Here is a 15016-nt window from a genome sequence, read left to right as displayed (position 1 = left end):
GATTCTCAACCAGAGACAGACTGATGGGAACTTGGCGACTGCAGAAAGGCACAAAATGCACAGCGCTGGAGGAGAGGAGAGAAGACTGGAAGCCAAGCCCCAGCCAGGAAAGGAGGAGAGGAGAGAAGACTGGAAGCCACGCCCCAGCAAAGAGAGGAGGAGAGAAGACTGGAAGCCACGCCCCAGCCAAGAGAAGAGAGGAGAGAAGACTGGAAGCCACGGCCCAGCCAGGAGAGGAGAGGAGAGAAGACTGGAAGCCACGGCCCAGCCAAGAGAGGGAGGGCACAGAACACAGGTGAGAGGAGCTGCAGATGACAAAATACAAAGAAGTCCTGCAACACAGGTTTTTAAACACCAAAGGGAAGAAAAAAAAAAAAAACAAAAAAACAGATTTTTTTTGATTACATGGTTACTGGGGGCTGGAGAGATAGCTCAAGTAGCTTGCAACAACTTACAACTGTGCACATGCAGGCACACACACACACATACTAACTCAGTAAAGCTTCCTAAGACACAAAGATTAACAGTGATCGTATCTCCTCACAGCCATGACTAAATTAGTTTTTTTAATATAACACCTTGCAGTGCCAATGGAAATTTTATTTAAATAATTCAGTTCATTAACAAGACTGCAATCTGCCATTAATCCCAACATTTAAGAGGCAGAGACAGGTAGATTTCTGTGAGTTCAAGGTCAGTCTGGTCTACAGAGTGACTTCCCCACAACAGCTAGGACTACATGGAGAAACTATGACTCAAAAAACAAAACAAACAACAAGACCGTAACCAGATGTGAAAAAGTGATTATGTCATTCCATATCTCGCCTTGTCCCTAGCAATCACTCAGTGTTGACTTTAAGCAAAGATTTATCACTAGATAGATGTTAATGATACATTTTTATATAAAATGTATTTTTTTTCTTTGTTGGCTTAGTAATATCTCAAAACTATTACAAACCAGTTTATTTATGTAAACATTACCCTGTGAAACCTCAAACTTTATAGATTATAAAATCTTGAGGTTTTTTTTAAGATATTTAATTTTGTCAGGCGGTGGTGGCACATGCCTTTAATCCCACTTGGGAAGCAGATGCAGGTAGATCTTTATGAGTTTGAGGCCAGCCTAGTCTATAGCGTTCTCGGACAGCCAGGACAAACCCTGTCTTGAAAAACCAAAAAAACAAACAACAAAAAACATTATGTAATTTTAATTAAAACACTATGATTAATCATCAAATCTACACACTTTCAAATGTTAGGTGGATATAATCACTTAGAAGCTCAACAATGCACACTTACATAATAAGGACTGAAATATCTGTCTATAAATACATGTATGTTAAGCACAGAATTTCCCAAAGTTACTTGCTACAGTATCTTTTCTCTTTAAAAAAAAAAAAAACTCATGCTAACATCTCAAAAACATTCTTAAGGAAGAGGTAATAAAAGACCTCTCATTTGATTTCAAATTTTCCCTCTAGTTTTCCCGATGGCCCCAGGACATAATTTAACCTGTGAACCCTCAGTTCTCTAATGCTCAGTCTTTTAAGAAGGCAGTTTTGGTGGCTACTAGTGCTGCCCTGCAATAGAGCACTTGCTTAGCCACCTCTGAGGTTCCCTAGTGCCACAAGGGAAAGAAAAAGGCCATGAATAATGTATTAACAGCAAAAACAACTGTCTACTTTTCTCACCCTTTTAGAAAAGGTTGTTTTTCTGAGTATTTTGCCAGCACTTATGTAGTGTACTACTTGTATGCTTGTAAGGCATCAGAACCCTGGAACTGGAATTGCAGCTGGTTGCAAACCTGGTGAGAGCTACGGACTAAACCTGGGTTCTCTGCAAGAGCAGCAAGCTCTGAACCATTGTGCATTTCCCGAGGACCTGCAAAATGACTCCCTCTTTAGCTGGAAATGATCATACTACAGACTTGGCTTCTCTTTCTCTTTTATCTCTTAAGTGCATTTTTGCAGAGAAAGAAAATGACTTTGAGTTTCTTTTCACCTACATTAAATGCCACAGGACCTCTTTTTTCTGTCCAAAACTGACAAGATTAACAACAGTATTTCTCCTGATTGGGGGTATTTAATATTTAGGCCAGGGAGGGTGACTGCACAGCTAGTTTTTCCCTGAACTATTCTGGGTTTTGTGGTTTTACTGGTTTGTGGTCTTAGGGTTTCTTTGTACTGATAAATATCATGACCCTAACAATCTGAGGAGGAAAGGGTTTATTTCAGCATACAACTTTTTTTTTCCTCACGTCGGATGGGTAATGTGCCCACTTCATAACAAGGTTTAATGGGCGGCATGCTCATGAACCATGAAAGGATCCAGCATATACATTGCTGTCAGAGTGGGTGTGGCCTTGTTGGAGAAGGTGTGTCACAAGGGGTGACCTTAGAGATTTCAAGACCCTGTGTCTGTCTCCCTCTTCCTCTCTTCCTCCTCCAATCTCTCTGCCTACAAATCAGGCTACCAGTTTCTGCTCCAGTGACTACATGCTTCCTGCCATGATGATCACTATGATCACTGACTAAACCTCTGAAACATAAACAAGACCCTTTTAAAGCTGGCTTAGTCATGGTGTTTTACCACAGAAACCCTTAGTCCAATCTAGTGGGACTTTTGAGTTCCCTCTTCCAAAATGACTCTAGCCTGTGTCAAGTTGACATAAACCTGGCCAGTACTTTTCTTTTTAAGACAAAGTGTCAGTATGTAGATCAGGTTGGCCTTCAACTCACAAGAGATCTGTCTCCTGAGTGCTGGGATTAAAGACAAGTGCCACCATGCCCAGTTCAGCTTTTGTTCTTAACCAAGAATCATTAATGTTATTCACATTTAGTCTCAAAAATGTTTGTTTAGTTACTTTATCTTTGGGCTATTATAAAGTTCATTTTTACTCTGAAAGAGAATCTCCAGTAGCCAAAGTTGGCCTTGAATTTCTGATCTTCTTGCCTCTACCTCTGGAGAACTAGGCTCACAGGCATGATCCACCATGCCCAATTTTCACAAGATCTTTTATTATGCTGTCCTATTTGTAATAAAATTTCCCTTTGAAATATTGAGGGTGATAGGAGCCTTTGACCAGCACACAGAAGTTCCAACGTTTGTTTCCAAGCACCAGAAATACAAATAAAACAAAAAAATATTCTGGCATATGTGACTAAAAGATACTTGAGGTTTAATTCAAAGGTTACAACATTTTCTAATATACAGTATCTACTACTTGACTAATCTTTGTCAAACTAACTCATATGAGTTAAGAAATAGTCCAATTGGGACTTGGCAACATGGCTCAGTGGCAAAGGCACTCAATTCTAAGCCTAACGATCTGAGTTCAGTTCCTGAAGCCACATAACAGAAGAGAACTAATTTGAATTCTTAATATTCTGACATCACACATGTACCATGGCATTTGCCACAAACACACACACACAAATAAATGTATAAGTTTTTTTTTAAAAAAAAAGTAATAGTCAACCTTTATAGACTGAAATGTGAGTCCCCAAAGTTTATACATTGAAGTCTTCACTCACAATGACTGTATTTGTAATTGTCATCATCGATGCAATTAAAATTCTTAAGGTAACAGACATGGTATCATGACACTGCCATGTTGCATAGTGGAATGTATTACAACAGAAAAAATTCATGTGTGACACAGGAAATGTATAAGCCCCAAGGAAAGGCTTTTGGAGTAACAAAACATCAATATCTCAATCTTGGAATAAACTTCTATTTAACTCACCCAGTTATTAAGATAACTCTAGAAGATACACACATAACCTTTGAGAGAAAATGTATTTAAAATATTCCTCTTACCTTGATATGCATATCTCTCTAACTTGCTGAGGTGTCAAAGCAAAAATAAAAAACTTCTCTTGAAACCGTTGAATACTGCTTTGAACTGAGGATGGAAAAAAAATTATTAGCAGATAAGCACCTGAAATAACCAGGAACTTGAGAAAGCGTTGGCTAAATCCTGGAATGTTCAAGGTTAAATTTAACACTCTAAACTTCAGTATTGTGTGAAACTGCATTCATATTTAATTCTAAGTAGTTATCTAAATGAGCTTACTTTTAAATACTTGATCATTCAGTATTCTAAAACATTAACTATATCGTGATGTCAAAAATACAATAAAATCATTCAAGATGACATTTCATTCCAGACTATCTCATGAGAGTCAGAAAAACTCTCTCCCAGTAATGCAATACAAAAAACTGATGTTTAGCCGGGCGGTGGTGGCGCACGCCTGTAATCCCAGCACTCGGGAGGCAGAGGCAGGAGGATCTCTGTGAGTTCGAGGCCAGCCTGGTCTACCAAGGGAGTTCCAGGACAGGCTCCAAAGCTACAGAGAAACCCTGTCTCGAAAAACCAAAAAAAAAAAAAAAAAACTGATGTTTTGAGTAATTTCTTTGTTGTTTCCTATTTCAGTACTTTAATTACTCACAACAAAAGAAAATCCAAATTTTCAGAACTTTAGGTAAATGTGGTAAATAGCATTTATTGCTTATAAAAGATAACCTTAAAATTGCTTATAAAAAATAATCACATGGCAAAGTCACACTGTTAAACTATATTATTAAAAGCTAAAATGTACTGATAACTTCACGAAGAACTGTAACATGTCAATACTGCTGAATTCATTATTCACTGATGTTCTAATGTTCATTATAGGCAAAGAGGCACATGGCTGTAATCTTAGCACTCACGAGGCTGAGGCAAGAAGATCCTGAGTTCAAAGCCACCTTGGGCCATATACTGAGTTCAATGCTACAGAGGCCCTGTCCAAAAATAAATAAATAACAGAGCCCACTGACACATAGGAAGGGGAATTGACCATAAAATACTGCAACATCACCCAAGAGAAAGCAAAAGTAACTTCTGTATGTTAGTGTTGTAATTATCCCAGATCATGAACAAGGTGACAACTAAAATGTCTAAGGCCAAAAGGCCCTCCCTGTCAGTCATACCAAACCAAGAAAATTACTAACTTACTGAGTAAAAAGCATGCACACCTTATTGCAGAATTTATGCTTCTTAGAAATATAATAATGCTAATTCATATTTTCTCAGACTATCTCTAAAATGAGGAAAGAGAGGGGCTGTTTAAACATTACATGTGAAGCAGCTTTACATTACACGATATAATTACAGGACATAAAACAAAGTAAGAGGTCCCACTTCCTCAGTTCCTTCTTGCTCTTCTGTCCCTTTTGTATGGTTTTCCCTTTTCCTCTGTTAATTGTTAAGTTCATCCACGACCTCTTAACTATCAAATCTAATACAATAACCCATATTATGGTATTGCAAGTGACCACAAAGTGATTAGAGGCTATAAAATGATTGCTTAGTACACACAAGGCCCTAAGCCTAATCACTATCACAAACAAAGTGAACCAAGTAAACACATACAGTGTTTTCCATCTTATTTAACAGTATAAGCACTGGGTTTCTCTAGTCATAAGTCTGAAACATATAACACAAGTGCAGAGTGCCCAAAAAACAACAAAGTAAAAATGAGGTGTGTGCACGCACGTGTGCAAACACACACACACACACAACATAAAAGTTTAAATCTTTCTCAATTAATGAGAATTTTTTTGACTTTTTATGACTGTTTTATAAACCAAATGTGAAACACATGTGAAGGTGTATATTTCTGGTAATCTGTATTGAGTCCTTGAGAGGGAAGGAGAGAGGGAGAGAGGGAGGGAGGGAGAGAGAGAGGGAGGAGGGAGGGAGGGAGGGAAATGAGGGATCTGTCAAGATGGTACAGTTGTTAAGAGTGCTAGATGTTCTTACAGAGGACCAAAGTTAGACTTTTAACATCCACATCAGTTCCAAAAGGTCCAAGACCTCCTTCTCACTTTGATGATACCCGCATGCACTCAAAAAAAGTAAAATTTGGGCCAGATGGTGGACACCTTTAATACTCAAAGGCAGAGGCAAACAGAACTCTGTGAGTTCAAGGCCAGGGCTACATTGTGAGACCCTTGTCTCAAAATAAGTAAATAAATGAAAAATTTCAACAAAAAAAGCTATTGTCTGTTATATGCATTTTGCCACCTACTTGATAATAATGACTCTGGCTTGGTAAAATATTTATAGATAAAAAATTAGCATCTTAACATACCTTGTTAAATATTCTAAATAAAATATAAAGTCTATTAAGCCATCCCAGTCCATTCTCTGGAAGTATTATATTGACATATTGTATTAAGCTGGCTTGTATTTTGGTCAAGACTGCTCTCTAGAAGTTGTACTCAGGTTGGAAGTGGTTTGTAAAGAGATGTAATAATTAGTTTCATTAGGGGCTGAAGAGATGGCTATCAGTTAAGAGCACTAGTTGGTCTTCCAAAGGACGGGGGTTAAATTCCCAGCATCTACATAGAGGTTCAATAATCTGTAACTCCAATTCCAGGGGATCCAATGGCCTCTTCTAGCCACCATGAGCAACAGGTATGCATATGGTACACGGACATAAAACTTTAAAAAATTTTAAAGTCTGATAGGTAGATTTGTGGCTCAGTTTAGGCTAACCTGAAATAGTGAGTGAACTAATGTATACATCATCTAAGACAGTGCTTGGCTTCCATCCCCATCAATCACTGCACCTGTCATCAAAGATCACTCTTTTTTCTTTATTAGATTGTATCTCTGAATCAAAAGTAAATGGGTGTTAGAAAGAAGACATGGTGAGGTCCTCCTAAAATTCAACAATAAAAATAAAAGTAGCCCAATTCAAAACTAGGCAAAGAATTTGAAAAAAAAACTTTTCTCCAAACAATGTACCAAATAGCTAATAATCACATGAAAAGTTCTCAATTACTACTCCTAATTAGAGAAATCCAAGTGAAAACTTTAATTCTATGCTACTTTATATCCACTGTGTTGGCTACTATCCAAAATAAAGCACTCCTCCCAAAAACCAGAACATTTCTCACACACATCTGAGTTCACAGCAGAGCAAGAAAGTGTACTTGTTGTGGAAAACAGTACCGTAGTTGCCTAAAAATTAAAAACAATTACCATATGATATAACAATTCTACTTTTGGATAGATACTTACTGTCATGTTCATGAAAGTATTATTATTCATAACAGCTAAACTGTGAAAGCAACCCCATGTCCAGACAGAAGTGGACAAGAAAAAGGCAGTATTATACAGTCCTTCAAGTGCTAAGGACAAGCGTGGAGGACATTATATTAACTGTGAAATAAGTCAAGTAGCAAAAAGCCATACTGTATTATCTCACATGAGGTACTTATAGTGAAAATCAGATAAGAAGGCAGAAATGTGGCTGTCAGAAACTGGAGGAGAAATGGAGAATGACAGCTCTATGGGCTCAGAGATTCAGTTTCACAAGGTGAAAGGAAACAGAGATGGAATGCTGATGAGTCACACGAGAATACACTCTGAAAGCCGGGTGGTTGTGGCTAAGCCTTTAATGCCAGCACTTGGGAGGCAGAGGCAGGCTGATTTCTGTGAGTTCGAGGCCAGCCTGGTCTACAAGAGTTAGGTCCAGGACAATAGCTACAGCAAAGTCGTGTCTCGAAAAACCAGCTGAGGAAAATAAAACAAAACACTGCTTGAAATAAAAGGTGGTATTAAAGTTCAAAAGTTTATAAAGATGCACAAAGGCTAATATTTACATACAATGGTAACTGGAGAAAATAAGGCCATTATATTATCAAATGCTATCAAAATATCAAATTATATTTTTGATAATTTGGTTCTTCCAAACAACAGATGTCATCACTCTATTAATAACCAACCACTAAAAAAGTCAACTAAAGAGGTCAAAGAACTGAGATTTCTTGTATCTGAAAAATAGTGAAATGACGTCAGAATTATGAAAGAAGGAAATAGCTACTAATAGTCCAATTCCCAGAAGTCCAAATCTTGACTTCGGTATTCTTTATCTTCCAGAGTCCTGTTGTTTGACGTCTTCTTCCCTGTCACTGCCCATTCTTACTGACATCACTGCTCATGTCTACCACGCCATCAAGTTCCCATGGGAACATGTGTGGAGTTAGTCCTCTTCAGCATGAGCTCCATCACCATTCCTCTGCTATAGGCTCCCAAGTCTGAATAAGCCATGTCTAAATTCCATTCGATACAGCCCTCCATCAACAACAATCTTGGCTCTTTTCCTAGCAAACCTATACTTCACAAGCCTCCTGAAGCCTATTTACTTTCTTCATTATTTGGTTTTACAATTATCCACTACAATTTCAACTTCTTTGATTAGTAAAAGCTCTCTCCTTTCTTGACATAAATTCCAATTGTGTGTGTGTGTGTCATTACAAGTTTCCTCAAGTCTCTATAAGAAAGCTTAATTGAATTCCCCATTAGCTAGGGCAATACAAAATCTGAGCATAATTTATAGTACTTGATCATAACTACATACTCAGTTGTTACTCTGATCTGCTCACTTTTCAGTTCTGGGGATCAAATTTAGGGCCTCACACATGCTAGAGAAGTCCTTGAACCCTAAGTTCCAGTCCAGGACCCTGCTACAGTTTGACACGCCCTCTCTGACATGTCTTGCTGTGTAGTCCTTTTGCCTCAGCCTCCCAAATTATAGGAATGTATACCTTGCCCGGCTTTGCTTTTCCTTTTTCCCTATTAATGACTCCTAAACTATATAACATTCTCCATAAAGTCATCTCATATTTCTTCTACCTTTCCTACGATTAGACTACATGGCCACCTCCAAATTAATATTCATTAATTATCTGAATTATTAAGATATGTTTGTGTTTTTATTCAAATAATTTAAGCCATTCATTTTAATGGATTTAACATTAATGAGTATATCACTTTATATTCGTTTGATCATACTCAGGAGCTTACTGAGCATATCCTAATATGAAAGACTTAAAAGATATGAAAAGAAGCTAACCTACTAACATGACAATCTTTGAGATTATCAAGGATTTAAAAAACAGTAATACAATGTGAGGAACCAAGAAAAACAATACAAACACATGCTGTTAGAAAAAATAAATTAGCACAAAGCCTTTGAAGCTGTTACTAAACTTCACTGAACATCAAAAATTTAAATATTCATGCTCTTGGGCTCAACTTTTCATCTAGGCATTTTTAAATCTTTCATAAATATATATACTCAGAAATATAAGTAAAATGCTCAAAGACGATATGTATATAGAACTGTAGGAATAGTGCCTGACATTTCATATACTAAAATATTCTAAGTGAGCAAAAACTGTAAATGTACACCAGACTTCTGATGGCACCAAGGTAACAGACCAACTATAATCTAAAGACAGAATCTACACTTCCAAAAGCACTAAGAGACTGTCCTGGTGAGAATCTCTATAGGGCCAGTACTATGTATCCCAGGCTGGCCACATTCTCAGCAACCCTCTTGTCTCAGTTTCCCAAGTACTGGGACTATAGGCATAGGAAACATGCCTGATTTTTTTTTTGTATTTTTTTCAACATTTATCTACATTCACATGTGCCAATGTGGGCAAGGGCATATAAGTTAGAGCAATACCTCTGGTATAAGTCATGTGTGTGTATGTCTAAGATTTTCTGTCTCCATTTCCCATTTCCCTGTAGGAACACTGAGATTACAGAAGCATGTGTCATCAAGTCTAGATCTATATGGGTTCTAGGTATTCACACTCGGTCCTCAAGCTTACTGCTTTTATGCACCAGGGCATCTATCTCCCTAGTCCCTTGATTTTGGGGATAGGGAGCGATTTTGTTTTTGCTTTTGAGATAAGGACTTACTATGCAATCCTGACAGGCCTCAAACCCAAAGATCTCTTGGGTTACTGAAGACCACCATGCGTGGCTATCAGCTCTCTTTAATATTTGTAGCATTTATTTATCTGTAAGAGCGTGCAAGCTGTGATATGCATATGCAGGATCAGAGAACGTGTTCCAGGAATAGGTTCTCTCCTCTCACCCTGCGGGTCTTGGTAACTAAGTTCAGACTCTCAGACTGGGCAGCAAAAGTCTTTACCCCATGAGCCATTTTACCAACCCTTGGTATTATTTTTAAGGTATTAATAGAAAATCATTAATAAATAGTTGGAGGCTGATTTCTTTAAAACATTGTTTAATTATAAAGCAATTTTTCTTAATACTTACCTAAACTTGTGGGCTTGATGAGAACATCAAGGACATCATAAAAAGGCAGGTTTTTTAACTGCACATCAGGATGGACAGGAGGAATGGGAGGAGATGGCTGCTGCATCTCAAATGTGGGCTTAGTGTCCTGAAGCAGCACAGAACCAACAGGAGATGATGGTGAATGAGGTGTAATTGAAGTAGAAGGCAACGAGTGGATTCCAGCCACAGCCAAGTCAGGTTCTACTGGTGATGAACTACCATCCAAACTGAAAACTGATGATTTGATTGTGGATAAATCAGAAAGTCCTTCAAGTGTCCGTGGGTATCGGCGTCTATATAATTCTCGAATTTTAATCTGAACCGCAGGGCTGCAGCCACTCTTCAACAAATGCAACGCCCTCATCAGGAGGTCATGTTTGCGCCCACTTTTATTCCGTCCAGCAAAGCCTAGTAACACTTGTAACTCAGAAACCCTAAAACTAGAAACCATATTCTAAAAGGGAAGAAAAAGAGAAAAAAAGACAAATCATCAAGTATATTTTTAAAAACCCATTAAATCATACTGTAAAACAAGATTTTTCCTGATAGTAATCAATATTTACATATACCACACCACTTAGAATACTAAGATTCAAAAAGTTATCTTCACTTGAAACTTCCATTTGAGTTATGTTAAATCAGATTTTGATTTTTCTCTTTATGTTGGAAACCTACTCTTGGTTTTAATAAACATCTTATTGTCAGACTATGCTCCACTATAAATCCCTATTTGCTTCTTCGCTCATTTTAGCCAATGACAATGTTCTTTTTCAAAACTGAGACGTCATAATATAAAACAGTATTTGTACAAAATTGTTCACTAATTAAACAAACAACAAGCTGGATTTTTATGTAAGATAAAACTTTTAGTGTTGCTTAGTAAATCTACAAAATCCAGCTGTAACTGGTATCCAAAGCCAATGCACTTTTAACCCATATTCAAATATTAAGGAACAGACAAAATATTTTTTAAAGAAACTTTAAAATATTAAGAATAAGCTAGACTGATGACGCATACATTTAATCCTGGCACTTGGGAGGATGAAGTGCTGTGGAACAATGGTTTTACCCTGTAAACATTTGTTTCTTGTACTGGCTTAATAAAAGGCTGATTGGCCAGTAGCCAGGCAAGAAGTAAAGGCAGGACAAGAACAGCAGAATTCTGGGAAGAGGAAAGATTCAGTCTGCAGTTGTCACCCAGACACAGAGGAAGCAAGATGAGAATGTCTCACTGATGAAAGGTACCAAGCCACATGGCTAACACTGACAAGAATTAAAGGCTAATACGAGTTATAAGAAGCCTGGTCTAACAAGTCAACCAGTTTATAATTAATGTAGACCTCTCTGAGTTTCTTTGGGGCTTATCAGCTGTGGTACCAGGCAGGACAGAAATCTCAGTCAATAAATCAGTCAATAAAGAAGCAGGCAGATCTCTGTGAGTTCAAGGCCAGCCTGGTCTACAAAGTTAGTTCCAGGATAGTCAGGGCTACACAGAGAAATTCTGTCTCAAAATACAAAAATAAACAAAAAAATAAAACGTTAAGACTAAAAATCACATACATCCTATTTAACAGTCATCCTTCAAAAATGATTAAAAATTCCAACTTGGTATTCAAATGAGAATAAGATCTCTACCAAGTAAGGAGCAGAGTAGATAGACTTCTTAAAAATCAAGAGTAATCTCATATACTTACTGATTCATACTTGAATGTAAAACAAACAATAAGCAATTCCTGCTTTACATATCTCAACTATTCAGTCACTAAATCTAGTAACTACTCTAAAGCTCTGCTACCTTTTAGGTCTAGCTATGAAGTAATGCTCAGTCAAATCTGAACAAGAGGTAAAGCACAGAGGTGAGATTTACCTGTGGCACACATCTTCAAGAGAAAGGAAGAGACCTGAAGCCACCCATCCAAAACCTACTCTCTGGAGACCCTCGTCTCTCTGTGGCTTGGGGTCTTTCCTATCCTACCTCATCAGTTAGGCATGAGACGGCCTGGATTCCTTTCTTGCAAGACTAAAGCTCTTAACCCCGGGGGAAAGGAAGTACCAACTAAAAAGACGACAGGGATAAGAGCTTAGAAATAAGAATGTGGAATCACAGGACTCTGAATTGTACACGATAGTATTTACATTGAAAATTCTGCAAAGACAATGGTGTAAGGGTCTAGGAGACCCAGTGGAAAACCTGGAACCTGAAGTCTACATACATGCGACAGGGACCAAGACTCAGAACCCTGGATTCTTAGACATGGTTTGGTAATTAAGAGCACTGGCTGCTCTTCAGAGGATAAGGGTTCAATTCTCAGCACACACATCAAGCAGGTCACAGGAGATCTCTCTCTGCAGACACCTGCACTAATACACACATAGCTATTTACATATCTGTGTAGTTAAAAATAGGACTTTTTAAAAGATGCTATCTTTTTTAAATTGGTTTTAGCACCAACTTTCATCCAGGTACATTGGGAAGGGAGTGTAATCAAGTCATCACAGGCCTCAAGGGGTAAGGTTAGCCTGCTGTGATAGTAGCTCAAGAATGGATTTTTGGCTATTTTTCTTCACCATTGTTTGATGTGTGTATCTTTAGTATACTCTTTTAAGCTGATTTTTGTTAGCTTTTTATTCTTATTCTACGCTACTTGCTCCCAAAGTCTAGCTTTTAGTATGTATTTAGCTTCTACTTGCTCTGAAAAAAATAATTTCTCTACAGAAAAATATTTGATTTTGTTCGTTTTTTAAAGATGCACAGAACTAGGGATAACTCAATAGCAAGGCCCTTAAAGTCCTATTCACAAGACCCTGGTTTCAATCTGCAATACCAAAAAAAAAAAAAGAAAAGAAAAGAAAAAGGAGGCAGGCAGGTGGATCTCTGTGAATTTAAGGCCACCCTGGTTTACAAGGTGAGTTCCGGGGTTATATACAGACCAGACCCTATCTCAAAAACCAAAAGCCACAAAATACAAAGCTAAAACTAGGAATATAATCCTATAATCCAATCTAATCACATTCCGTTAAAAACAAACTATAGAAAATTTTAAAGCTGTAGTGTATATGAAGATAAGTTAGACGCATCACATTAAAAATATCTCATTAAGTAGGAAAATATTCTAGTTACCTGTAATCATCAATACACTGTTTTCTTGAAACTTCCCGAGTGTTAATTAAGTATGAGACAGAACTAACAAAAAGTCTGAAATTTAGGTAAATTCTAGTTGATTAGAAATTGATGCACATACAAAGCACGAACACATAAAGTAAAAGTAAACCTTTACAAAACAACATACTAGATTACAACATCTATAAAACCCACAGCTGTAGACATCTCTCTAAATGTTTATCTATGATTATAGAAAATAGTTCAAGAAACAAATGGTATCAAAATCAACCCAAAAGCAGAGGGATTGAAGGATAAAGCAAAAGCAATTAACTAGAAGACAAAATGAAGTCAAACCCAAGAACAAAAAAGTAAACAAATGCATATTATTATGAATGATAAAAAGGCCAGGCATGATGACACATTGCTTTAAATCCCAGCACTCCAGATGCTGAAGCTGAAGACCTCTCTGAGTTCAAGGTCTTCTTATCTAGTTCTACCACAGCAAAAATACATAGAGACCCTATATCAAAAACAAAGTGATGATAGTCATGATGATGATGATGATGATGATGATGATGATGATGATAAAAGAAACTGAGCATGGTGATACATACCCGCTATCCTTGTAATATAGAGATTGAGGCAGGAGGACAGTAAATTTGAAAGCTACTCTTCCTTAAAGAAAAAAGTACATGCAACAAGAACTTTTCAAGGATTCATGCCTAATACTCCAACATTGAGAAAGTTGAAGCAAGAGTATAATCTCAAGATCCAAGGTAACAGGGTGAGCTATAGAGTATGTCATGTACACGCACACACACACACACACACACACACACACACACACACACACACACACCACAGGACAGAGTCAAGCTGGAGATAGAACAATTGCTTACATGTACACTGTCTGAAGAAGGGAAAAAGGGATAAAAGTACTTTACTAGAAAAACGTAAAATATGTCATCTGATTCACTAAGAGGTAGTGAGTGATATTTTGTCTCCCACCTCCATCTATAACATACACAGACCAGGCAGTTTAGTGAGTAAATCCTGCCAAACCTCCAAGGAAAAGAAGAAATCCTATTTCCTGGACTGGTCAAGAAACTGTAAAGTTAATATTAAGCACATTTTTGCACACACAGTAATCGTCTCATTCTTACAGGGGAACTGATGTATAGCAGAGAGACTCTCTATTTTAAATAAACATGGGCCAGGCATTGGTGGCGCAAGTCTTTAATCCCAGTACTTGGGAGGCAAAAGCAGGAAGATCTTCGTGAGTTTGAGGTCAGCCTGGCCTACAGAGTTCCAGGACAGCCAGAGCTGATAAACAGAGTAACCCTGTCTTGAAGAAGAAAGGAAGGGAGGGAAATGAAAAAGATGCTGAACTATGTAAAATATTGATAAAACTTCAGCAAGTGGGGGTTATGTGTGACACAACCTTTTCTGTCTTTCATGAGAGACAGAAACAGGTGTCTCTCATCCCAGATAGGGATGTACAAATACTATCAAACAGGTAATGGAAACAGTTCAAGAACTGAAAACTGAAATCGAAAAAAGGAAGAAAACACAAACTGAGGAACAGCTGGATATGGAAAATCTAGGTAAACGAGCAGAGCCTACAGAAACAAGCATAATCAATAGAATACAAGAGATAGAAGAAAGAATCTCAGATTCTGAGGACACCATAGAGAAAATAAACGCACTGATCAAAGAAAACAGCAAAGCCTGTACAAATTCTCATCACAAAACATTCAGGAAAT

The 15016-nt window shown here is 37.6% G+C and overlaps 1 protein-coding gene across 4 annotated transcripts in view; it reads right to left on the bottom strand.

Annotated features, from left to right (window-relative positions):
• Positions 1-15016, bottom strand: part of Pias2 (protein inhibitor of activated STAT 2) — a 69674-nt gene that overhangs the window by 35345 nt on the left and 19313 nt on the right. For 2 of the 4 annotated variants that reach the window (XM_005356284.2, XM_026783444.1), the window contains exons 2-3: positions 10130-10604; positions 3820-3904 (exon numbers count right to left, since the gene is read on the bottom strand). In XM_005356284.2, coding sequence (XP_005356341.1) covers positions 3820-3904; positions 10130-10601 — 557 coding nt within the window. In that variant the 5' untranslated portion in view covers positions 10602-10604. Of the gene's footprint in view, positions 1-3819; positions 3905-10129; positions 10605-15016 lie in introns of those variants that run through there. The other 2 variants (XM_026783445.1, XM_005356286.2) reach the window with 1 other exon arrangement.

The sequence above is a fragment of the Microtus ochrogaster genome, chromosome 18 (genome assembly GCF_000317375.1).
Source record: "Microtus ochrogaster isolate Prairie Vole_2 chromosome 18, MicOch1.0, whole genome shotgun sequence".
NCBI lineage: Eukaryota > Metazoa > Chordata > Mammalia > Rodentia > Cricetidae > Microtus > Microtus ochrogaster.
This window is presented reverse-complemented; position numbering and strand designations above follow the sequence as displayed.